The sequence below is a fragment of the Rhinoraja longicauda genome, chromosome 14 (assembly GCF_053455715.1).
Source record: "Rhinoraja longicauda isolate Sanriku21f chromosome 14, sRhiLon1.1, whole genome shotgun sequence".
NCBI lineage: Eukaryota > Metazoa > Chordata > Chondrichthyes > Rajiformes > Arhynchobatidae > Rhinoraja > Rhinoraja longicauda.
In genome coordinates, this window is record NC_135966.1 from 42942991 (window position 1) to 42969292 (window position 26302).

At 48.3% G+C, this 26302-nt stretch overlaps 1 protein-coding gene across 1 annotated transcript in view; it reads right to left on the minus strand.

Annotated features, from left to right (window-relative positions):
- Positions 1 to 10508: 10508 nt before the first annotated feature.
- Positions 10509 to 26302, minus strand: part of LOC144599944 (E3 ubiquitin-protein ligase TRIM21-like) — a 36057-nt gene continuing 20263 nt past the window's right edge. Inside the window, exons 5-6 of the mRNA XM_078411216.1 lie at positions 14216 to 14316; positions 10509 to 11799 (exon numbers count right to left, since the gene is read on the minus strand). Coding sequence (XP_078267342.1) covers positions 11279 to 11799; positions 14216 to 14316 — 622 coding nt within the window. The 3' untranslated portion in view covers positions 10509 to 11278. The remainder of the gene's footprint in view (positions 11800 to 14215; positions 14317 to 26302) is intronic.

Below are 26302 nucleotides of genomic sequence, written 5' to 3' on the forward strand. Positions count from 1 at the left end.
TAAGAGAATTGGGCAAGTTTGTAATGTGTAGTAAGGAACTGCAGATGCTGGTTTAAACCAAAGATACCGTAGACACAAAAAGCTGGAATAACTCAGCGGGTCAGCTAGCATCTCTGGAGAAAAGGAATAGATGGTGTTTTGGGTCGACACCCTTCTTCAGACAGAGTCAGGGAAGAGTGAGTCTAGAGATATAGAAGGGCAAGGTGTGAAAATGACAGATGAAAGCACATAATAATATGGAAATGTAGAATGGTTCATTGTTAGCTGAAGGGAGGTGACAACGAGGCATATAATCAGTAAAACTTAATCAAGAGGACACCGAAACTAGTCGGAGAACTAGGATGGGGGAGGGTCGGAGAGAGAGGGAAAGCAGGGGTTACTTGAAGTTAGAGAACCCAACATTCATACCACTGGGTTGTAAGCTGCCCAAGGGAAATATGAGGTGCTGTTCCTCCAATTTACATTTGGCCTCACTCTAACAATGGAGGTGGCCCAGGGCAGAAAGGTCAGTGTGGGAATGGGAGGGGGAGTTAAAGTGTTTGGCAACCAGGAGATCACTAGGCCTAGGCGGACTGAGCGGAGGTGTTCATCGAAATGATCGCCAAGCCTGCGCTTGGTCCCATCGATATCTAAGGGTCCACACCTGGAATAGTGGGTACTGTAGATAAGGTTGGAGGAGGTGCAAGTGAAACTCTGCCTCACCTGAAAGGTCCCTGGACAGAGTCGTATAGGGACAGGTGTTGCATAACCTGCGGTTGCAGGGGAAGGTACCTGGGGAGGGGGTGGTTTGGGTGAGAAGGGATGAATTAACCAGGGAGTTGCGGAGGGAACGGTCTCTGTGGAGAGCGGAAAGGGGTGGAGATGGGAAAATGTGGTTTGTGGTGGGATCTTGTTGGAGGTGGCGAAAGTGTCGGAGGATTATGTGCTGTATGCGACGGTTGATGGGGTGAAAGGTGAGGACAAGGGGGACTGTCCCTGTTGTGACTAGGAGGGGGAGCAAGAGTGGAGCTGCGGGACATCGAGGAGACACTAATGAGGGGCTCATCTAAGATGGAAGAGGGGAACCCCAGTTCCCTAAAGAATGAGGACATCTCAGATGTCCTGGTATGGAACACCTCATCTTGGGCGCAGATGCAGCGTAGGCGGAGGAACTGGGAGTAGGGGATAGTCTTTGCAGGAAGCAGGGTGGGAAGAAGTGTAGTCCTGATAGCTGTGGGACTCAGTACGTTTATATTAGATATAATTGATGAATCAAGACTTGGCCATAATTTATGACACTCATTTACAGTGCAAATGGGAAATTGGCAGTTAGTTTAGTTTAGTTTATTGTCACATGTACCGAGGTACAGTGAAATGCTTTTGTTGCGTGCTAACCAGTCAGATGGAAAGGAAAAGGAAGCTGTCCCAGATCAGATAGAAGCAACTCCCATTGTGATCAAACACGAATCAGAAACTATAAAGAAAGGTGGACTACTGGTGGATTATTATAAAAAGGTAAAATCCACATGCAACTATTGATATGCAATTATTATAAATTGCTGGAGGTGCTTTGAGCCAGTGGAGTTCTTTGTTCCCTCTTTTGAAGTGTTTCCTTGGCATTTACTGTGTCAAGGCCTGAATAAACGGAATTGTTTGAGAAACTCACTATGTTTATAAGACATCGGAGCAGAATTAGGCTATTTGGCCCATCGAAGCAGCGGAGTAAGTGTATGACCCGGAGTATGAGACTTTCTCTGAGTGCTGTCCTCATTTGCACCATAATTAAGAGGGCCACTGAGCCCCAGATAAAAGACAGATTCAGTTTCAGTTTAGTTTTTATTGTCATGTGTACAGAGGTTGAGTGAAAAGCTGTTGTGGCCTGCTAACCAGTCACCATGATTACAATCGAGACATTTACAGTGCAGATACATGATAAGGGAATGATGTTTAGTGCAAGGTAAAGCCAGCAAAGTCAGATCAAGGATAGTCCGAGGGTCATCATAGAGGTAGATAGTAGTTCGACACTGCTCGCTGGTTGCGGTTGGATGATTCTGTTGCCCGATAACAAACTGGGAAAAAACTGTCCCTGAATCTGGAGGTGCACGTTTTCGCACTTCTATACCTTTTGCCTGATGGGAGAGGGGAGAAGAGGGAGTGGCCAGGGCACCAGGATTCAGGTCAAACACACTAGACTAGACCCTCTGGTAAATCTGTGCACTAGACCCTCTGGTAAATACTAAGATCAAATTATTTTTATCTGTATTTTTGCCTGCCATTATCTTTGAGTTTATTGTGTTTGTCTCCCATAGAATGATCTATTGTTTAATAGTAAATTAATTGAATTTACTGATATGGTGAGTTCTTCCTAATTACCTTTTGATCTTCTTAACATTGTATTCTCTCGCAAACATACAGTACAAGCAAATGAATGGGGAGCAAGTGTTGGTCACTTGCACCACGTCCCCTTGATAATAAGGTCCTGGTTCATGTCATTGTTACTTCAGCTCTGCATTTTCACCTATCCCAAGTTGTCTTGCACTCTCTTGCTTATCAAGGATCTATGTACCTCTGCCTTAAACATATTCAAAGACTGCTTTCACTGCCCTTGAAGGAAGAGTTGCAAAGATATACCACTCCCTCTGAGAAAAAAAATATGCCTTATGCCTGTTTTAAATGGGTGACCCCTGATTTTTTACAATAACTCCCTGTTCTAGATTTTTTAACAAGGGGAGACATCCTCACCACACACCCCAGTCAAGACCTCCCAGGGTTGATTAGTTGAAAGATTCCCCATGGAAACAGGACCTATGGCCCACTGAACCCACGCCAAACATCACCCATTCACACTAGTTCTATGTTATCCTGCTTTCTCATCCACTCTCCACACATTCTGGGCAATTTACAGAGGCCAATTAATTATAAGCCGGATGTCTTTTGGATGTGGGAGGAAACACAGCACCCAGTGGAAACCCACATAGTCACAGGGAGTACGTGCAAACTCCACTCAGACAGCACCTGAGCTTAGGTTTGAACCCTGAGCTTAGGTTTGAACAGCACCATCCCCCAACTCGTTCTCCAATGTGTCGATGATTCCCTTCCTCTCTTCCTGCTTTCTTCCACCCCCCACAATCAGTCCAAAGAGTGGTCCAGATCTGAAACAGCACCTATCCATGTTCTCTTGGGATACTGCTTGTCCCAATGTTATCACAGCACTTTGTGTCTTTTTTTGTAAATCAGCATCTGCAGTTCCTTATTTCTCCATTACTGACTTGTTTGCTTCAAGTTGGTACTGCTGCAAACTGACAACTGATCACCATTTTAAATGTTGCCCACTGCTCCAATTGTTGTCCCATCAGTAACTGTGTTCAATACATTTTGGTAAACAGCCCTGTGATAAAAGCAAAACATGCTGGGAAAACTCAGCAGGTTAGGCATCATCTGTCAAAAGCTAAACAAGGCACACATTTCAAGTCATAGACTCTTCCCTCATACTGAGAAAGTCAGAAAACAGTTGCAGAGAGGATTGGGGAGAGATGGATAAGGCAAAAGGATTTTCTCTATTTTTATATCTGACTTCCACTTCTGAAAGTTTTCAAGGTTCTACATCTTAATCAGCACAAAGCACGTATTTAGCTTAGCATCTACTAAAGAAAAATTATTGATTGCTGGCAGAACTAACAAAATATTTCAATTTAGACCCTCAATGTAAAATGAGTTCTTGAGTGCTTTAACTTGACACGTCAATACATTCAGTGCTTTGCAGGGTTTTCACATAGATCATCATGTCAGCTGCTTTATCTGTGCATCGCTAAAATCATTAACCAGGTACTTTAACCAACATGAATTTCAGCCCAAAGCTGAAAGAATACTGGGATATTAGAACTGATGAATATTCAGGTGACTATTTTTCTTTTTATACCTTCATAGACTATGCACTCAATTGCAGACCAATGATTTCACAGAGCAGCTCAAAGGGTATTAAAGACTGAATAATGGAGAGAAATTGAGAGTATTATTTAGTGGACAGCAACTGTGCCGCTGATGAAAGAAATGGGTCGACTGAGCTTGTATTCACTGGCGTTTAGGATGAGAGAGGATCTTATAGAAACATACTAGATTCTTAAGGGATTGGACAGGATTGATGCAGGAAAAATGTTCCCCATGTTGGGGGAATCCAGAACCAGGGGTCACAGTTTAAGAATAAGGGGTAGGCCATTGAGATGAGGAAAAATGTTTCCACCTAGGGAGTTGTTAATCTGTGGAATTCTCTGCTACAGAAGGCAGAGGAGGCCAATTCATTGGATGTTTCCAAGAGTTAGATTTAGCTCTTAGGGCTTACGGAATCAAGGGATATGGGGAAAAAGCAGGAATGGGGTACTGATTTTGGATGATCACCATATTGAATGGTGGTGCTGACTCAAAGGGCCGAATGGCCTATTCCTGCACCTATTTTCTATGTTTCTATGTACCATTGTGCCACTCTCTGTGCCATTGTGCTGCCTTAACCAAATCATGCCTCGCTGAATCTTGTCTTATTGCATGGAAGCAGGAAGGGAGTAAGAAGCAATCCAGTTGTCTCGACCCGAAACGTCACCCATTCCTTCTATCCAGAGATGCTGCCTGTCCCACTGAGTTACTCCAGCATTTTGTGTCTATCTTCGGTGTAAACCAGCATCTGCAGTTCCTTCTACACAATCCAGTTGCAGCAATATTCCAGCAGTAAGTCCACATTTCCAGCAGTGAGTCCACATACGAGTGCCTCATCCATAACTCAGCACATCTTGTGCAGGGCACAGTAACTCCTGTCTTTCCATAACACATACCTTTATATGCATAGAATCCATTGTAAGTATGTTGAACAAAAAACAAGCTACTGCAGAAACCCAGTAAGCTGAACAACACCTATTGGGGGGGGGAGAGAAAGAATTGTTTCTGAAAGAATTTGGTGATCCACGATGAACAATCACCTCTATTCATCCATTTGTCACATCATCTTACCAAGCTACTGTCCAATGAACCAAACATGTTCAAGAAATGCAAAAGGGACTTTTGGTGCTATCAGGTGAAACTTGGATGAGCGTTTGATTATGAAACTGAGATGAGGAGAAACTTCTTCACTCAGAGGGTGGTTAGTCTGTGGAATTCGCTGCCTCAGGGAGCTGTGGAAGCAGGAACGTTAAATAAATTTAAAACGGAAATAGATTGTTTTTTAATAGGCAAGGGAATTAGGGGTTACGGGGAGCGGGCAGGGAAGTGGACATGAGCTATTGTTAGTATAGTAAGACCTGAGTAATCTCCTGGACATGTTTTGATCGCCTAGCTTGGGGTCGGAGAGGAATTTCCCGGATTTTTTCCCCAAATTGGCCTGGGTTTTTATCTGGTTTTTCGCCTCTCCCAGGAGATCACACGGTTCTTTTGGGTGGGAAGAAGGGCGATAGTGGGAAAGGGGTTGGGGTAGGATCAGCCATGATCGTATTGAATGGCGGAGCGGGCTCGAGGGGCCGGTTGGCCTACTCCTGCTCCTATTTTCTTGTGTTCTTGTGTTCTTGTGAAACCAAGATGAATGTTCCTCAAATCCTGTTGCGTCCTGTGATAGAGTATTTTATTTTTCATTTTTAGTGGTAACTATTACCTATTGACCCACACTGTAAGCCTTTGTCTTTAAGCTTCTGTCAGCCTTTGTCTATCAGCTTCCCACTTCAGAATGGTGAATTGCCTGATCAAACCACACAATCATTTTGATTGGAAGAGTGAGCAGTCAGAGGTCATTGTGCATGCTGGCACAACTGACATACAGTGCATTCAGAAAGTATTCAGACTCCTTCACTTTTTCCACATTTTGCTACGTTACAGCCTTATTTTAAAATGGATTAAATTCATTTTTTATATCATCAATCTACATGCAATACTCCATAATAAAAATGCGAAAACAGGTGTTTAGAAATGTTTGCAAAGTAATTAAAAGGAAATACTGAAATATCACATTTACATAAATATTCAGACCCTTTACTCAGTACTTTGTTGAGGCACCTTTGGCAATGATTACAGTCTCAAGTCTTCTTGGGTAAGACGCTACAAACTTGGCACACCTGTATTTGGGTAATTTCTCTCATTCTTCTCTGCAAATCCTCATGCTCTATCAGGTTGGAAGGGGAGTGTCGATCCACAGCTATTTTCAGATCCCTCCAGAGATGTTCGATCTGGTTCAAGTCCGGGCTCTGGCTGGGCCACTCAAGGACATTCACAGACTTGTCATGAAGCCACTCCTGCGTTGTCTTGGCTGTGTGTTTCGGGTCATTGTCCTGTTAGAAGGTGAACCTCCGCCTCAGTCTGACGTCCAGAACACTCTGGAGCAGGTTTTCATCAAGGATCTCTCGGTACTTTGCTTCGTTCATCTTTCCCTCAATCCTGACAAGTCTCCTAGTTCCTGCCGCTGAAAAACATCCCCACAGCATGATGCTGCCACCACCATGCTTCACCGTAGGTATGGTATTGACCAGGTGATGAGCAGTGCCGCTTGGCATTCAGGCCAAAGAATTCATTCTTGGTTTCATCAGACCAGAGAATTTTGTTTCTCATGGTCTGAGAGTCCTTTAGGTGCCTTCTGGCAAACTCCAAGCGGGCTGTCATGTGCCTTTTACTGAGGAGTGGCTTCTGTCTGGCCATTCTACCATAAGGCCTGGTTGGTGGAGTGCTGCAGATATAGTTGTCCTTCTGGAAGTTTCTGCCATCTTCACAGAGGATCTCTGGAGCTCTGTCAGAGTGACCATCGGATTCTTGGTCACCTCCTGACCAAGGCCCTTCTCCCCCGATTGCTCTGTTTGGCCAGTCGGCCAGCTCTATGAAGAGTCCTGATGGTTCCAAACTTCTTTCATTTAAGAATGACGGAGGCCACTGTGCTCTTAGGGACCTGCAATGCTGCAGAAATTGTTTTATACCCTTCCCCAGATCTGTGTCTCGACACAATCCTGTCTCGGAGGTCTAAGGACAATTCCTTCGTCTTCATGGCTTGGTTTTTGCTCTGACATGCACTGTCAACTGTGGGACCTTATATAGACAGGTGTGTGCCTTTCCAAATCTTGTCCATTCAATTTAGTTTACCAATGGTAGACTCCAACAATCAAGTTGTAGAAACATCTCAAGGATAATCAATGGAAACAGGATGAACATAAGCTCAATTTTGAGTGTCATAGCAAAGGGTCTGAACACTTATGTAAATGTGATATTTCAGTTATTTCTTTTTAATTACTTTGCAAAAATTTCTAAACACATGTTTTTGCTTTTTTATTATGGGGTCTTGTGTGCAGATGATTTTAAAAAAAGAATTTAATCCATTTAAAAATAAGGCTGTAACGTAGTAAAATGTGGAAAAAGTGAAGGGGTCTGAATACTTTCTGAATGCACTGTAGGTAGGAAAAGTGAGGTCCTACAAAAAAATTATACGGGTAGGAAGGTTTAAACCAAAGATAGACACAAAATGCTGGAGTAACTCAGCGGAACAGGCAGCATTTCTGGAAAGCATCATGCTGTGGGTGACGTTTTGGGCCGAGACCCTTCTTCAGACTGAAGACTCAAAACATCACCCATGCCTTCTATCTGGAGATGCTGCCTGTCCCGCTGAGTTACTCCAGCATTTTGTGTCTATAAAAGATTATATGGAGTTGGGCATAAGGTTAAAAAGCAGGACCTCCAGGGTAGTGATCTCTATCCCTGGTGTCATGTGCTAGTAAGGGTAGGAACAGAAAGATAGGACAGATGAATGCATGGCTGAACAGTTGGTGCATGGGATTCATATATTTGGACTATTGGGATCTCCTCTGGGGCAGAAATGACCCGGTACAAGAGGGATGGGTTCCACCTGAACTGGAGGGGAACCAACATCCTGGCAGGCAGGTATGCTGGTGCTACACAGGAGGGTTTAAACTAGATTGGCGGGGGAGGGGGGCAGGATTCAATGCAAGACTGAGGCAGGTGTGAGCCTGGAAGTCAGTATGAAAGGTGATGAAAGAAACTTCAGTGGACAGAATAGGCAGGAGCATGGCAGGGATTGAGGAAGGGCTTTTGGATTGAATTGCATTTATTTCAATGTGGGGAGCCTGACGGGTAAGGCGGATGAACCCAGGGCGTGGATAGATACGTGCGACAGGGACGTTATAGCCTTGACAGAAACCTGGCAAAGGGACAGGACTGGCAGCTCAATGTTCCAGGATACAGGTGCTACGGAAGAGATAGTTGTGGGGGTAATAAAAAGGAGGGGCTGTTGCTATATTGATTAAGGAGATGACATTACGGTTGGTTTGTCCAGAGAGGCTATATGGGTGGAGCTGAGAAATAATAAGGGGATGATTACCTTGTTGTGACTGTACTATAGGGTCCCAAATAGTCACTGAGAATTAGAAGAGGAAAATGCCAGGAGATTGCAGACAGCTGCAAGACTAAGATGTTGCCAGGACTCAAGGGCTAGGACTTTATCCATTGGAGCGCAGTATGAGGGGGTGATCTTATAGAGATGTATAAGATTAGGCATAGATAGGATAAATGCACAGTATTTTATCCTGAGTAGGGGAATCAAGAACCGAGGACATAGGTTTAAGATGAGGGGGGATAAAGGGGAGGAGGTGGGCAGCCTTTTTTCACACAGCACATGGTTGTTATATGGAGCAAGTTGCCAGTGGAAAAATTGAGGTATAGACTCAACCATATTCTGTTGTTTAATTCGATTTATTCACAAAATGCTGGAGTAACTCAGCAGGTCAGGCAGCATCTCGGGAGAGAAGGAATGCATGACGTTTCGGGTCGAGACCCTTCTTCAGACTGAAATGTCACCCATTCCTTCTCCCCTGAGATGCTGCCTGACCTGCTGAGTTACTCCAGCATTTTGTGAATAAATCGATTTGTACCAGCATCTGCAGTTATTTTCTTATACTTCTGTTGTTTCATTGTTTTAAATGACATTTAAAAGGCATTTGGACAGGTATAATGATAGGAAAGGTTGAGGGATATGGGCCAAATGCGGGCTGGTGGGACTAGTGTAGATGGGGTATCTTTGTAGGCATGGGAAAGTTGGCTGTTTTGAATGGCTGCTTCTGTGCTATGTGACTCCATGGGTCTATTGTATAGTGACCAGGACATTGGATGGCCATTTGCCACTTGGAGATATAAATCAGGCCGATCACTCTCTGCTCGGTTGTGTTTGGAGTCCTGGTCAGCTCAGTTCACTTTAGTTTATTGTCACATGTACCAAGGTACAGTGAAAAGCTTTTGTTGCGTGCTATCCAGTCAACGGAAAGCCAATACATGATTACAATCGAACCATTTGCAGTGTGTAGATACATGATAAGGGAATACCGTTTAGTGCAAGGTAAAGCCAGTAAGGTCCGATTAAAGATAGCCTGAGGGTCACCAATGAGGTAGATAGCAGTTCAGGATTACTCTCTGGTTGTGGTAGGATGATTCAGTTGCCTGATAACAGCTGGGAAGAAACAGCTGGTCATTAAACTCATCACATTTGGTTTGATCAGAAATTGGATTAAACAATTTCATGGCCTCAACTTCAGGTTGGATTCCGGGTTAAGGTGAATGATTCACTTTCTCACTCCCTTTGCACCATCTGCAAATCATGGACTACTTGTCTGCATGAGAGCAGCTCTTACCAATCTAAGAAGCATGACGTTACCCTGGACAAAGTAGCCTGCTTCATTAGCACCCCATCCTTCACCCCAAACCCCATTCACTGTTTCCCCCACTGTTGCTTTATTGAATGAGCCATCTACAAATTACACTGCAGTCACTCAACCGGGCTACTCCAACAACACACACAAAGGCAGAAGCCTCAAATTCCTGTGTGTTAACATCTTGGGTGAACTATCCGGGGCCCAGCGCATAGATGCAACCATGAAGAAGGCTCACCTGTGCCTCTACTTTCTTCAAAGTTTAAAGAGATTCGGCATATCATGGAGAACTCTAACAAACTTCTAAAGATCATAATCATAATCGTAATTTATTAGCCAAGTATGTTTTGCAACATACGAGGAATTTGGTTCGCCAGTCATAACAAAAAAAGCAACAAGACACAACTACATAAAAATTTGACATAAACATCCACCACAGCGGCTCCTCCACATTCCCCACTGTGATGGAAGGCAATAAAGTCTTATCTTCTTTCCTCCTTTCCTCCCGTGGTCGGGGGAGTCGAACCATCCACAGCTGGCGGTTGAAACTCCTGTGGCTTGGAGTTCCCAAAATCGGTCCCTAAAGCCCCCAGCTCCCGCAGGTTGGAGCACCAAAGGCCGACCCCTGGCAAAGGGATCGCCCGCTCTGAGATGTTAAAGTCCGCAGGCTCCGCGGTTTTGGAGCTCTAGAAGCCCCAAACAAGAGGCTGCCAACTCCACGATGTTAGGCCGCAGTGCAGATGGAGATATCACACAGAAAAAGTCGCATCTCCATCGAGGAAAGAGATTTTAAAAAGTTTCCCCCACCCCCCCTCCACAAATACAAAAATTAAAGATAAACTAAAACATACATTTTACCACAAACTAAAAACACAAAGAATGAAAAAGACGAAGATAGACCGTTGGCGAGGCAGCCATTGTGCTGGTGGATGCACTATAGAAAGTATTCTGACTGGTTTCACATGGCCTGATATGGCAGTTCTAACACATAGAAACACAAGAGGCTACAGAGTGTTGGACCCAGCCCAATCCATGATGGACACAGCCTTCCCCACCACTGAAAGCATCTACATGAGGCATCAACATCAAAGATCTCTACCATCTGGGCTATGCCCTCTTCTCACTGCTATCACCAGGCAGAAAGTACAAATAGTCATAGTCCCACACCACTAGATTCAGATACAGCTTACCTCAGCGATGGAACACTATGGACCACTCTGGCACTATGACTTGTTTTGGAATTGCATTTTGCACAATGGTCTTTTTTAGGCATCTTTCTTCAGTCTTGTAAAATGTAGTTGTAATTTACATATAATTTATGTTGGTGTGTTACATGTCTATGTGCCTGCGATGCTGCTGCGAGCAAGATTTTCATTGTACCTGTACCTCACCATACTTGTGTATGTGACAATAAACTCAACTAGATTGGAATTGACTATTGAATTTGTTGAAATCAATGACCTTCCCAAATATAACCTACCTTAACAAATGTATACTAACTCTCTCTGATTTGCTCACATTTGCTCAATCAGTCAGCACTTTAAATTTTAATGCTGGAATATTAGAATTGATAATTGTTTCCATACATAGAGCACAAATTAACAAGGTAATAATCTCAACAGCCAGGATTAATTTAACAGTTTGAGTGAGTTGCTATAACAACAAAATGCTGGAAATACAGGTTCAGTGAAGGTGCTATGAAATGAGTGTAGAAGTGTCACAGAATCAGTGACGTGGTGAAATGACACAATCCCAGACTCATAATCCAATTGAACCCGAATCCTGCTCTGAGATGGGATAATTGGGATATCAGTGCGTTCATTGTCATGCCAGAAAACAAGCGAATCAGTATTCAAATATAAACACCATGAGTGACTGGTTTCCCCAAACCAAGAGTACTGCCCCTCTCTCTTTATACTGCCATACACAATCCCCATGCCCCATTGTTTCCCATCGCTCTCCGCATCCCAACAGTGGGATCCCGAGGAAATGGCTTCACAAGAGAACACTTGGTAATAATCGGTGAAGCGCTCTGGGTTTTTCGGGTAGGTCTGTTCTTGCTCAGCCAGAGTTACTGCTCTATGGTCATCAGACAGAATCAAGTAGTAATTTGCTGTCTTTGGATCCAGGAACATCAGTGGCCTTTTCCCTAGAGGGGAGAAATGAGTTTAGTCAGTCAAGTTTATTTCGCTCCGATAATTTCCACTGGGTGGCGCCATACGATGGCAGCCTCGCCAACAGTCTGTCTTGTCCTTTTCTTCTTTTGTTGTTTTTAGTCTGTTGTTAAATATATGTTACATAGAAACATAGAAAATAGGTGCAGGAGGAGTCCATTCGGCCCTTCGAGCCAGCACCACCATTCATTGTGATCATGGCTGATCATCCACAATCAGTAACCTGTGCCTGCCTTCCCCCATATCCCTTGATTCCACTGGCCCCCAGAGCTCTATCTAACTCTCTCTTAAATTCATCCAGTGATTTGGCCTCCACTGCCCTCTGTGGCAGAGAATTCCACAAATTCATAACTCTCTGGGTGAAAAAGTTCCTTCTCACCTCAGTTTTAAATGGCCTCCCCTTTATTCTAAGCCCGTGGCCCTTGGTTCTGGACTCCCCCAACATTGGGAACATTTTTCCTGCATCTAGCTTGTCCAGTCTTTTTATAATTTTATATGTCTCTATAAGATCCCCTTTCAGCCTTCTAAACTCCAGTGAATACAAGCCTAGTCTTTTCAATCTTTCCTCATATGACAGTCCCGCCATCCCAGGGATCAATCTTGTGAACCTACACTGCTGATCTTTAGTTTTGTATTATGTGGGGGGTGAGGGGGGGCGGGGGGGGGGGGGGGGGGGTTGGGGGAAACTTTTTAAAATCTCTTTCCTCGACGGAGATGCAACTTTTTCCGTGTCGTATCCCCCTCCGTGCTGCGGCCTAACATCGAGGAGCAGGCGGCCTCTTGCTGGGGACCGACTTTGGAAGCACCAACCGTGGGAGCCTGCGGACTTAACATCATGCAGCTCACGGTCCCTTGGTTAGGGACTGACTTCGGGAGCTCCAAACCGCAGGAGTTTCGACCGCCCTGATCACGGGAGCTTTGATCGCCCCGACACGGGAGCTTCGATTGCCAGCTGCAGGAGCTCCGATCGCCCTGACTGCGGATGGTTCGACTGCCCCGACCGCGGGAGAAAAGGAGCGAAGAAGATAAGACTTTATTGCCTTCCATCACAGTGTGCTGTGGTGGATGTTTATGTTAATTTTTATGTACTTGTGTGTCTTGCTGCTTTTTTGGTATGACAAATCAAATTCCTTGTATGTTCTTCCATACTTGGCTAATAAATTCTTGTATCTTATATAATTTACTGATAGATTCAAGATAGAATTGTCAATATTTCCTGGAGAGTCAGGGCCCATATTACCAATAAGAATGCATGTAAATATGAGAGTGTAGGACACACAGTACAAACACTGCAGTGCCGCAGTTGATAACACTCTCCCTGCTGTTTGAACCCCATAAAACCAACTATCTTTGTTATACACCTAACTACTCTTATATTGGACAAAAGCAGCCTTTTCTTACTGATGCTGCCAACATGTCATAAGGTCGTAAGGTCATAAGTGATAGGGGTAAAATTAGCCCATCAAGTCTACTCCGCCATTCAATCATGGCTGATCTATCTCTCCCTCCTGCCTTCTCCCAAACCTCTGATACCTGTACTAATCAAGAATCTATCTATTTCTGCCTTTTAAAAAAACACTGACTTGGCCTCCACACCCTTCAGTGTTAAAGAATTCCAGATTCACCACCCTCTGGCTAAAGGAATTTCGCATCTCCTCCCCAAAAGAACATCCTTTAATTTTGAGGCTACAACCTCTGGTCCTAGACTCTCCCACTAGTGGAAACATTCTCTCCACATCCACTCTATCCAAGCCTTTCACTATTCTGTATGTTTCAATGAGGTCCCCCCTCATTCTTCTAAACTCCAGCGAGTATAGGCCCAGTGCTGACAAACGTTCTTCATAGGTTAACCTACTCATTCCTGGGATCATTCTTGTAAACCTCCTCTGGACCCTCTCCAGAGCCAGCACATCCATCCTCATATATGATGCCCAAAATTACTCAAATGAGGTCTAACCAGCGCCCTATCGAGCCTCAGCATTACATCCCTGTTTTTCTATACAGGCCCTCTTAAAATAAATGCTACCATTGAGTTGGCTTTCTTTACTACCGATTCCTTGCAGATTAACTTTTTGGGAATCCTGCACCTGCACTCCCAAGACCCTTTGCACCTCTAATTTCTGGATTTTCTCCCCATTTAGAAAATAGTTTACTCCTTTATTCCTACTACCAAAATGCATGACTCCACACTTTACCACACTATATTCCATCTGCCACATCCCTGCCCACGCTCCCAAGCTGTCCAAGTCCTTCTGCAGTGTCCCTGCTTTCTCTACACTACCTGCTCTTCCACCTATTTTCGTATCATCCGCACACTTGGCCACAAAACCTTCAATCCCCTCGTCCAGATCGTCAATATACCACGTGAAGTATGTCTGAGTAATACTTTACCCGATCTATTCAGCCTCTTCTGGATAAGATGGGATTCGGCAGAGAGGTTCAGGGTGAATGCTGATTTGTCCACATCAGTAACATCCTGTGCCTCAATCACTCTGTAATGAAGGGTGATGGAATATTTCAACATTTATAATGGAAATTAAACCTGGCAGTAATGCAAACCTATCTGCCAATTTTTATAAACCTCCTCTGCACTACAAATTAATTCCTGGTGATAGACACAAAATGCTGGAGTAATTCAGCGGAACAGGCAACATCTCTGGAGAGAAGGAATGGGTGACGTTTCAGGTCGATACCCTTCTTCAGACTCATTCTCAGACTGATTCCTGGTGAGTTAGATAAAGGCATTAACTCTCCCTGGTTAACTCCTCCTTTCCCACCCAAACCACCCTCTCCCCAGGTACCTTCCCTTGCAACTGCAGGAGATGCAACACCTATCCCTATACTTCCGCCCTCGACTCCGTCCAAGGACCCCGACAGTCTTTTCAGGTGAGACGGAGGTTCACTTGCACCTCCAGGTGTGGACTCCTGTACATTGGCAAGACCAAGCGCAGGCTCAGCGATTGTTTCGCTGAACACCTCTGCTCAGTCCGTCTAAACCTACCTGATCTCCCGATTGCTAAACACTTTAACTTCCCCTCCCATTCCCACACTGATCTTTCTGTCCTGGGCTTCCTCCATTGTCAGAGTGAGGCCCAGCGCAAATTGGAGGAAAAGCACCTCATATTTCGCTTGGGCAACTTACACGCCAGTGGTATGAACATTGACTTCTCTAACTTCAAGTAACCCTTGCTTTCCCTCTCTCTCCATCCCTCCCCTTGCCAGTTCTCTGACCAGTCTGACTATCCATGATTACATTTTATTTGTTTGCTTTGTTGTTACCTTCTTCTTGCTAACAATGATTTATTCTACATTTTTCTTGATCTCCACCCCCTTTAATGTTTTCGTTCTCACACCTTACACTTCCTTATCTCTGTATCTCCACCTCCCCTGACTCTCAGTGTGAAGAAGGGTTTCGACCCGAAACGTCACCCATTCCTTCCCTCCAGAGATGCTGCCTGTCCCGCTGAGTTACTCGAACATTTTGTGTCTATATTGATTTCTATATTGAATATTGATTTCTCTAACCGCAAGTAACCCTTGCATTCCCACTCTCTCCATTCCTCCCCCACCCAAGTCGTACTAGTTTCAAAGTCGTCCTGTTGAGTCTCATTGTCTGTAACTCATTTTCGCTTAGGCCGCAGCTAACAATGGTCTGTTTCCTTTATCATTGTTACTTTTTTGCATATCGATTATTCATTTGTTCTATATCTCTCTACATTACCGTCTATTTCTCGTTTCCCTTTCCCCTGACTCTCAGTCTGAAGAAGGTTCTCGACCCGAAATGCCACCTGTACTCTCTCTGCAGAGATGCTGTCTGACCCGTTACTCCATCTTTTCATGTCTATCTTCAGTTTAAACCAGCATCTACAGTCTTTCCTACACAATCTTTGCCATGTGCTCCAGCTAATCGGAATCAAATTCCCAGCACTTTCAGGAGGACAGACTTGACAGTGAAGACAACAGAGGATTGATTGGGGCTAGTGTGCCAGAACAAGAACTCACTCTGACTTGCTCTGGCCCCCGAGGCCAGCTGAAACTGGCTGCAAATACTGATCAATCTGTGGACCAACCATGGATGTCATCACCCTCTTATGCCCATGTCCTTCCTGATGGATTTGACAAAGAGTTCAATGCATCAGGAACTATGTGCAGGCCCACCAAATGTCAACAGGAGACAGGGGAGCAGATATGTAGACAAATCACATAAGAGGGAAGAACCATGTTACCGTTGTGTGGGACTTTAACTTCCCAATATTGACTGGAGTTCTCCTTTGTTCAAGGAGGTGGATGGGGAACATTTGTACAGTGCACCCAGGAGAATCTTTTGGGATGATAAGTGTAGCGACCATAGAGAATGGTCCAGGTCGTCGAACCCTCGGATTGGCCAGCGAGGTCACGTGGGAACGCGACCATAGGGATTGGTCCAGAGAGCGACATCGCTGATTGGCCAGCGATGTCATGTGCACGTTTGGCGCCCGATTGAGTCAGTTCGGCGAAGTCTTCAAGGAAGACAGTAAGTTTGTATTGGTTGTCCTTTACCTTGTTGTTTAACTCTGTATCCGAATATTGCGGCTGCAATAAACTCCTCTTACAACCAACAAGTTTCGGACTCACCATATTGGTGACCCCGACGTGATCTGGACGATCACCGACTGAGCAGGAACCCGACGCCTCGTTGACGATGACCGAGCAGGGCACACCGGAGTCAAGCGCGGCAGGCGTTCATCTACCGTTGTTTTGGACGCACGCACCGCAAGCTTGGTTTATCCACGCCGAGGCTCAATTTCATATAAAGAAGGTGTCGGACGAATCCATGAAGTACTTCTACCTCGTCAGCGCTCTATCGCCGGACACAACCAAGCGCGTGATGCGGTTCATCGTGAATCCACCTGCGGAAAACAAGTACGAGGCCATGAATAAAGTATTACTGCGAACCTTCGGGTTTAATAAGCATGGTGGTGCGGCAAAACTTCTGCACCTACCGGATCTTGGAGACCAACTGCCTTCCATCCTCATGGCCGAAATGATGATGCTAGCCGGTGAGCATACGGATTGCCCTATGTTCGAGCAGGCATTCCGCGAGAAACTTCCCGAGGATGTCCGACTGCTGCTCACGGATTGTTCTTTTAAGGACCCCGAAGCATATGCAGCGAAAGCGGACGCGCTCATAGCGGCAAAAAACAAGGCGAGTGGTTCGATCAACAAAGTCTCGACATCAGTGACCACGCCACAGCGACGGCAAGATGGCGCCATGTCTCCCGCCAATTCTCAGAAAGCCCGCCAAAAAGATCCGCACAAGCGCGGCTGGTGCTATTATCACCTACGATGGGGTAACGAATCCCGCAACTGTCGTTTGCCTTGTACCTTCGCGGGAAATGCCTCGGCCGATCGTACATAGGGGCAGTTACGATTGGCCAGAACCGGCGCCTCTATGTCCATGATCGATTCACGGACACAGAATTTTTGGTAGACACGGGAGCCATCGTCAGCATAGTGCCGCCGACCGACCTCGAAACCAGATCGGGTAAGACAGGTCCCACCCTCATCGCGGTTAATGGCAGCCCAATTCGCACTTTCGGTACACGGAAGATGTCCCTTGTGTTAGGCCTCCGCACGTACGAATGGCCATTCATCATAGCCGACGTCAAACAAGCGATCCTGGGCGCAGATTTTCTCTGGGCTTTTTCACTGGTTCCTGATGTCCGCGGTAACGACCTCCGACCCTCCGCCGAAGATGAGCACATCGCTCCGACAATCGTCTCCTCGCCCAGCCCTACTGTCCAGGCCGTCGTCGCGGCCCCCGACTCGTATGCTGCGATTCTGGCAGAGTTTCCGGAGCTGCTCGTCCAACGTTTTGACACGCCTTCGGCTAAGCACGGTGTGGTCCATCACATCCGCACCGAAGGCCCTCCCGTTTTCGCTCGGGCCAGGAGACTACCGGCAGACAAACTGGTGGTGGCAAGGGCGGAGTTCAGGAAAATGGAGGAAATGGGAATTGTCCGTCAGTCTGACAGCCCGTGGGCCTCGCCGTTACACATGGTCTCCAAAGCATCTGGGGGGTGGAGACCATGTGGCGATTATCGGCGTCTCAATGCTGTCACCACGGCTGATCGCTACCCCATACCGCACCTACAGGATTTTTCATCTGGGCTGGAAGGAGCGGTGGTGTTTTCCAAAATCGATTTGGTGCGAGGATACCATCAGATTCCGGTGCGACCGGAGGACATACAGAAAACTGCAACAATTACTCCGTTCGGGTTGTTTGAATGGTTGCGTATGCCTTTCGGTTTAAAGAACGCGGCACAGGCTTTCCAGCGACTGATGGACCGCGTGGGCCGGGGTTTACCGTTTTTGTTTATTTATTTAGACGACATCCTGGTAGCCAGCCCCTCCGTGCAGGAACACCAGGCCCATTTGCGGACCGTGTTCCAGCGGCTCCAAGACCACGGGCTCATAATCCAACCCTCCAAATGTCAATTCGGCCTTCCTGCTCTTGATTTTCTAGGGCACAGAATTACCCCTGCCGGCGCCTCCCCTTTGCCCGAAAAGGTGGAGGCTATCCGGGCATTTCCTAGGCCCACCACAGTAAAAGGGCTACAGGAGTTCGTAGGCATGGTTAATTTCTACCATAGGTTCGTTCCGGCAGCTGCGCGAGTCATGCGCCCACTCTTCCAATGCCTTGCAGGGAATCCGGTAGAGTTGTTGTGGTCCCCGACCGCTGAGTCGGCTTTTACAGCAGCTAAGGCAGCTTTGGCAGACGCCACCATGTTGGTCCATCCGAGCCCCTCCGCCCCCACGGCCCTGACGGTTGACGCCTCTGACGTGGCGGTGGGCGGGGTTCTGGAGCAGCAGGTCGGTGGCCGTTGGCAGCCTTTAGCGTTTTTCAGCCGGCAACTAAATTCGGCCGAGCTGAAGTATAGCGCATTTGACCGAGAGCTTCTGGCTCTCTATTTAGCTGTTCGTCATTTCAGGTACTTCCTCGAGGGCCGCCCATTTGTGGCATTTACGGACCACAAGCCATTAACATTTGCTTTTTTGAAATTGTCTGACCCATGGTCGGCCCGCCAGCAGCGGCACCTGACCGCTATCTCCGAATTTACCACCGATGTCCGTCATGTCGCGGGTAAGCTTAATGCCGTTGCTGACGCCCTGTCTAGACCTGCTTTTCCCCCTATTTCGGCGGTGGACTGCGAAGTGGATCCCAAGGAGCTTGCGGAGGCACAGCTCCTAGCGGATACCGTTTCGGCTTACCGGTCCACCACTTCGGGATTGAAGTTGGCCCAGGTAGCTTGTGGGTCGGAGGGCACGAAAGTCTGGTGCGATGTTTCTCTTCCCCGTCCCAGGCCGGTAGTACCGCCCTCCCTTCAACGCCGGGTTTTCGATGCCATTCATGGGCTGGCGCACCCGTCCATCCGCTCCACCTCTGCCTTGGTAGCAGCGAGGTTTGTCTGGCATGGCCTGCGGAAACAGGTAGCGGGGTGGGCACGTTCCTGCGTGCCCTGTCAGACCGCTAAAGTCCAGCGCCACGTCCAGCCCCCCGTACAGGATTTCGAGGTCCCGGCTGTTCGTTTTTTCCACATCCACGTGGATTTGGTCGGGCCTTTGCCTTCCTCCCGGGGCTACACCCACCTCCTCACGGTGGTGGATCGGTTCACCCGGTCTCGGTGCGTCGTCCGCAGAGCTAGTATATGGCTCGACACTTCGAGTACCCGGAGATCTGTTTCCGGACCCTTCAGACCTGCTGCCTACAGTCCCATCAGTGTTAGCATCTCTCCGGGAACGGGTGGGCTCCCTGGCTCCAGTTCCGACTTCACGTCATGGGTGTCCCATGGTACATGAACCGTCTTCCCTGAAGGACTGTGAGTTTGTTTTTCTGCGTAAAGATGCCCATCGCGCCCCGTTGCAGAGGGTCTATCAAGGGCCGTTCCGGGTTTTACGTAAGGGAACGGCTACCTTCACCTTAGACATGTGCGGCAAGAGTGAGCTCGTCTCGGTGTCCCGGCTCAAACCTGCCCATTTGGACCCGGATCAACCAGTCCTGGTCGGTCAAACCCCTAGGAGAGGCCGACCTCCGTTAGTTCCGCTCAGTACGGGACCCCCCGTTCCGACAGTTCCTCCAGGACCCCCCGTTCCGGCAGTCCCTCCAGGACCCCCCGTTCCGGTAGTTCCTCCAGAACCTCTCGTTCCGGCTGTTCCGCCAAGTCCGGAACCTCCGGCTCCTGTGGTTCAGGCTGTCCCTCTCCGTACTCGTTATGGTCGCGAAATCCGGCTCCCTGCTAGGTTCCGCACCTCGGGTTCTGGGGGGGGTCATGTAGCGACCATAGAGAATGGTCCAGGTCGTCGAACCCTCGGATTGGCCAGCGAGGTCACGTGGGAACGCGACCATAGGGATTGGTCCAGAGAGCGACATCGCTGATTGGCCAGCGATGTCATGTGCGCGTTTGGCGCCCGATTGAGTCAGTTCGGCGAAGTCTTCAAGGAAGACAGTAAGTTTGTATTGGTTGTCCTTTACCTTGTTGTTTAACTCTGTATCCGAATATTGCGGCTGCAATAAACTCCTCTTACAACCAACAAGTTTCGGACTCGCCATAATAGTCCAATTAGTGACAAAAGTGTATTTGTCCTTTTCTTGGAAAATTAAGTTGGGTCAGTGTTAACAGGCAAGGATTCTCAAGGGTAGGGCAGTGGATGTTGTCAATGTGGACTTAAGCAAAGTATTTGACAGAGTTCCACACCATAAACTGGTCTATAATGTTAGATTACATGGGTGCCAGGGCGTGCTAGCCAATTAGATAAAAAATTGGCTTGGGAGAAGTGGTGATGGGTAGTTTTTCAGATGGGAGACTGTTACCAGAGATGTGCCACAGGGTTAGCTGGGTTAGCAGTTGTTTTCATATATATTAACAATTTGGATGAGAATGTAGGAGGCATAATTAGTAAGTTTGTGGATGACACCAAAATTGGTGGTGTGATGGATAGTGATTGTTATCTATGATTAAAACAGAAAAAGTGAGCCAAAGAGTGGCAAATTGAAGATAACTGAAAATCTATGTATTTTGATAAGTGAAACCAGGGCTGAACTTAAACAGTAAATGACAGGCCACTGTGGAGTGTTGTAGACAGCGACACCTAGAGGTACAAGTACATATTTCCCTGAAAGTGGCAACACAGTAGACAAAGTGGTGAAGATGGCGTATGGCATGCTTAACTTCATTGGACGGAACATCCTAGAGTTGGGACATCATGTTATACAGTATAAATGTGGGAAATTGGTTGGAATGCAACTAGAGTAATATGTACTGTTCTGGCTGCCATACTATAGGAAGGATGAGATTGAGCTAGAAAGATCGCAGAACAGATTCACAAGTATGTTGCCTGGACTTGAGGGATTGACCTGGCTTCATGGTAGGAAGCAGAGGGTAATGGTGGAAGGTTGTTATTCGGACTGAAGGCTTATGACTAGAGTGATATAATAGATACTGGAGTTTAATGCAGATAAGCGTGAGGTGTTCAATTTTGGGAAGTCAAACCTGGACAGGGCATTCACAGTGAATGCTAGAGTCCTGGGGAATGTTGTAGAACAGAGGGATTTGGAGTACTGGTATAGTCTCCTTGAAAGTGGTGCTGGTAGGTAGGGTGGTAAATTGGCCTTCATCAGTCAAGGTATTGAATATAGAAGTTGGGACATTACACCCTCCTGTGCTACTGCCAGCGGAACTGTGGGAGGTGTCGTGCGTGGCCGTGTGATGAGTTCAGTGGCGTTTACCGGGATCGGGAAAAAGGGGGACCCCACAAGCCCGCAAGCTAACATCCCACCTCATCCCCTTACCGTCATCCTGCCACTGTCTCTGGAAAAATACGCTGTTGCCCGTGGGGCAGCGATACCTCGAACCCCACATACACATATAAATCCCCTCATCCGGTTCCCACCATTTGTCCCAACACACACTCAACTGTTCTTTAGTCCCAGAAATAGTTCTGTGAGTGTTGTTGTCAAGTCTCTCCCACTCAACAGTGGAGTTGGCCATTGTCCGGCTTGTTTTCCTCAGCCACCACCGCCTGCTCGTGGGGACCTTCCCCGTGCATACCAGGCAGATCCTTTTGCCAACGGTGGCGCTTACCCTTTGGGCGATGATCTTGACTCTCGGGCACAATAACGAAGTGTCCCGATAAGCAAAGCCTGAGGCGCTGGAATACTCTGAAGAGTTCGATCCCAGCCACCCCGGCCACCGGCCTTCATGGAAGTGAACTGCGGTCTCCTCCGCTTCTCTCCTTCCAGTCCCATCGGTCGCGATGGGAGCCGTGTCCCCGGAGCAGCCGTAAATGATGATGTCCTTGGTGTGGCCCCGATAGGCCCACCCACATCCGATCACCGTGGCAACGATCCACCATACGAGTGCCTCCTTCCACTCCAGAAAAAACAGATAAAGAAATATGGTATAGCCAGCCTCTTGGGGAGCGCTTGGCTTTGTTAACGCCTCTGCGGGCGGGTCTCTTGACCCCCAGCCTGCACCCCACACCCACACATCCTGGACGCACCAACTTTATCTAAACTCTAAACTATCCCCACAAACTTATCTAAATTGCTTATCCTTATCTAAAATATTTATCCGTATCTTTATTACCTAATCCTTATCTATCTAAAATATAATACAGTGCCGCCTTCCCAGGGCGGCTCAGCTAATCCCTGTCAGGGCTGCAACGGTTCATCTCCTGCGGCTGCACCACGCTGTCTCCCACCTTTGATCCTCCGCAGCCTGTCGCTGCCTGTCGGGGGCTAAACCTCCTCTGAAACGTTAGCTCCCTCCTCCTCACTTGGCTCCCGTACCTCGGGGCGTGATTGACCTCTGGCCAAAACTTTCTAGGTTGGGGTTCCCTGCTAGACCTATGGAGAGTCACCTTAGGCACTGCCCCCTGGACAGCCTGGCTGAGGACCGGTTCCTGCCGTGCCGCAGCTCGGGTACCCCCCGCAGCTGCCGACCCTGGCCCCTCCTCATCCAGCTCTGCCCCCTTGGTGCTGGATATACCCGCGGCATCCGGCCTCACCCTGCCTGTACCTACAGGTGGTGAGCCTCCGCCCGCTACCCCCGCCTTCCTGGTGCTTGAGTCGGGGACGTTACTGTCGTCCCCCTCCGACTCCTCTTCCTCCGTAATGGGATCCAGCCCCTGGTCGAGCTGATCAGGCTCTTCCTCGTCTGAATCCCACCCAAAACGCGAGACTCTCCATTCCTGGAGAATGTCCTTCCCCCTCACGCAGGCAACCTTGCCTGTCTGCGTGACCTGCCTCATCCTTGGCTGTGAGACCCCACTCACAGGGCTGGCCCCTGTGGTAGACCCCTGTGCTCCAGGCTTATAACTACCTACCCTACAACAATCGTGTTTGTGGGTCACAAACGCGTTCAGGTTGTTCCCCACACACTCTTGCAGTTCGGCCGGGACCTCCGCCACCATGCGCTCGAGGTCGTAACCCTTGGGCGGCTTCATGGTGCACAGAATCCCTTTCCCCTCTTTTCCCCTAATCGCCTTCCCACCCCCTGCTGTCCATTTCATCAGGATACACTCCCATGTGGTGCGGAGTGCTCCCAAGTGAATGGACAGCGGGATGGAACGCGCGCCAGCCTGTTCCTTCCCTGTGAACCCCGCCAGTGCGAAAGGGACCCCCGTGGACAGGGGAGAGTCAAAGGGTTCCTCTGTGTGGACCACGGTGCATGAAGCCCCCATGTCCAACAGGTAATTGCCCCGTTGCCTCTCCACTACCATCTCCACAAGCGGCCTCTTCCACGCATCGTAGCGGAGAGGACACAGATAGGCGGGCTGATGTCATTGGGGAATGTCCAGTGCCCCCCCCGCACCCGGGGAGCCGGTAGCGACTGCCACCTTCCCCTGTGCGGCCATGAGGGACCGCATCACCTCGATCATCGATTCGATAATCTCGGGCTTAACTGGGACATCGGCGCGCAGGGTGGTGCCAACCCTATCTTCCTTGGTGTGGGCCCTGCAATCCTTCCGCCAGTGCCCCACCTTACCGCACCTGAAACACTTGGACTGTGCGGTAGGGTTACCCTCCTGTCGCCACTCCTTTTGGGCCGGTGCAGTAGCCTCCGCCACGTGCACCTTCCCTTTTACGAGTCGGGTAGACGTGCCCCGGGTGTTACTATACCCTACCGTGAGACGGTCCAAAACAGTCTCCTCCGTGCTATTTGTGGGATCAAACCAGGCTTTCGCCTGCTCCCTGACGGCCGCCAGGCTGTTTGACACCAAACATCGGAGCCACTGGGCTCTCCCATTCCCGACCAGGACATCCCGCGCGGGGACGTGCGGGCAGCTGCTCTGATACACTGTCCACAGTCGCGCCGCAAAAACCTTTGGGGGTTCTCCCTCCATCTGGAGGGTCCTCCCCAATCGGGTAAATGGACCCTCATCGCCCATCCCCAAAACTTCCAGGACCTCGTCCCGTAGGAGATCGTAGGTCCTGGTCCCTCTTTTACTCTCATCTGAGAGGCATTGGAGGATCGAGCTGTCCAGGGAGAACAGCAACATTTTTGCCCGTTCTCCCTCGTCGCAACTGTTGATTGTGGCGGTTTGCTCGACCTCCCTAAAATGCAGCGAAGGGTCCCCTGATTCGGACAATTTCATTACATGCCCAATCATGGCTCTTAACTGCTGGGAGCTGTGGGGCACCACGATCTCGCTTTGAATGGGTCCGGCGTCCCCATTCAGCGTGGTGGGTCCCCGTCTGGTTTCCAGGACCGGGCACATGGGCGCCGGTGCCGAGTCCTCGACCGGGAGCTCCTCTCTCTCTCTCTCCCCTACACTACCCCTTTCCCAGGATGCCTCGTAGCTAGGGGAATTGTGGAGTCTGGGGGCCGAAGCCACCACGGTCTTTCTGGGGACCGGAACCGGGACCTTCGCAACCGCCAGCGACTGACTCGCTGGGGGGTTCATTAGATAGACCAGCCCTTTTACTTTATTTAAAGCACTCCGCAGACCCTCTATCTCCTGCAGGCAGGCCCCGTGGTCGGCCCCTTCCGACCTGTCCTCCAAAACCATTTTGTAGGCTGCCCTAACCCCCTTGAGGTTCTCTTCCTGGGTCTCCAGCTGGCGGCTCAGGGAAGCGCACTGCTCCCTGAGCTTGCCCTTACTGCGCATAGCCTCAGTGATCTGGCACTCCATCAGCTCTACCCTGGCTTTGTGGCGGTTGGTCACGACCCGGTGCTCCTTGTTTAAAGAGTCCAGAGCCTCAATCAATTGGTTCCCACCCGCGGCCTTCTCCTCTACCTCCTCCTGAAGGTCCCTGATCTGGGCTGCCTGTGCCACAACCACGCGGTCCAAAAGCTGGACCTGCTTTTTATAGCAGGTCAGCCAGACCGCCTTTTCTACAGATTTCTTGTGGGCTTTACTGGCCGTCCACCGGATCGCTGCATCCAGTGGGCGCTTGTCCTCTAACAAACCACACATCCATTGTTTGGTGATATTCACCTTGCTAAAAACATAGTCCGCAATGCGCTCGTCCATTACATCCCTAGTTTTAAAATCTTTTTTCTGGTACACTATCATCCTGCTGCCAGTGTCCCTTCGTGGTCGCCATTATCTGTAAGGGGTTTCTGCGCCGAGCTTTCGCCCGACCTAAGGTCCCCGTGCCTTGCTCTGATCCCTTGACCAGGCCGCGCACACTGGTTCCCCGTGAGTGGTTCGACCCACTCACCCCCTACGGTTCTAGACACTGGACTTAGATGCAGGAGCGTTTATAGTGCAGAAAAAAACTCAACCAGACCAGATTTGAAGACCAGGGTTTAAATGGAAAAGGCTTTTATTGAGCGCTTGGGACTATTGTCCATGAATACTTATACAGTTCTATAAGACATATCTATAAGACACATACCGAATTACATGAATACTTTTGACTATGAATCATAAAACGCACAGTTCTACAAGACATATACACGACTGTAAGATGGGGAACGTACGACACATCGCAAAATTGACCAACACATATTCCTTTACACACCCACGTTTATTCAAACCACCCTCCCCTCTACACTAAACTATGTCCAGGATATGCAGGATCGGGGTACATGCTCACCATGGGGCTATTACTGGGGTTACTGGCTGTTCGTGCTGCTTCTCCGCTGCTTTCCGTGAGGGTCGTGCTTGTCCCGTGAGTTTCTTCCTTCCGTTTCTTGCGTTCCTTGCAGGTTTTCTTGCAGTATTTCTTCTCGAGTTGCGTGCCTGTTCCTCTCTCTTGCATCCGTTCTTCTTGCCTGTCTTTTCTTCCTCCTGCATCCGTTTGACTTGAGTTTCTTGCATGAGTTTAAAACCCAAAAGTCGTGGGCAGTTATACTAATTCTGGCCCGTCCTATCTCCCGCCAGATCTCGGGATCTCTTTGTTTAAAAGATATGTATTGAGTTTTCTCTCTGATCTGCACTTATGTCCGGGGGGGGGGGGGGGGGGGTACCGGGGATGGCCAGACGGTGTTA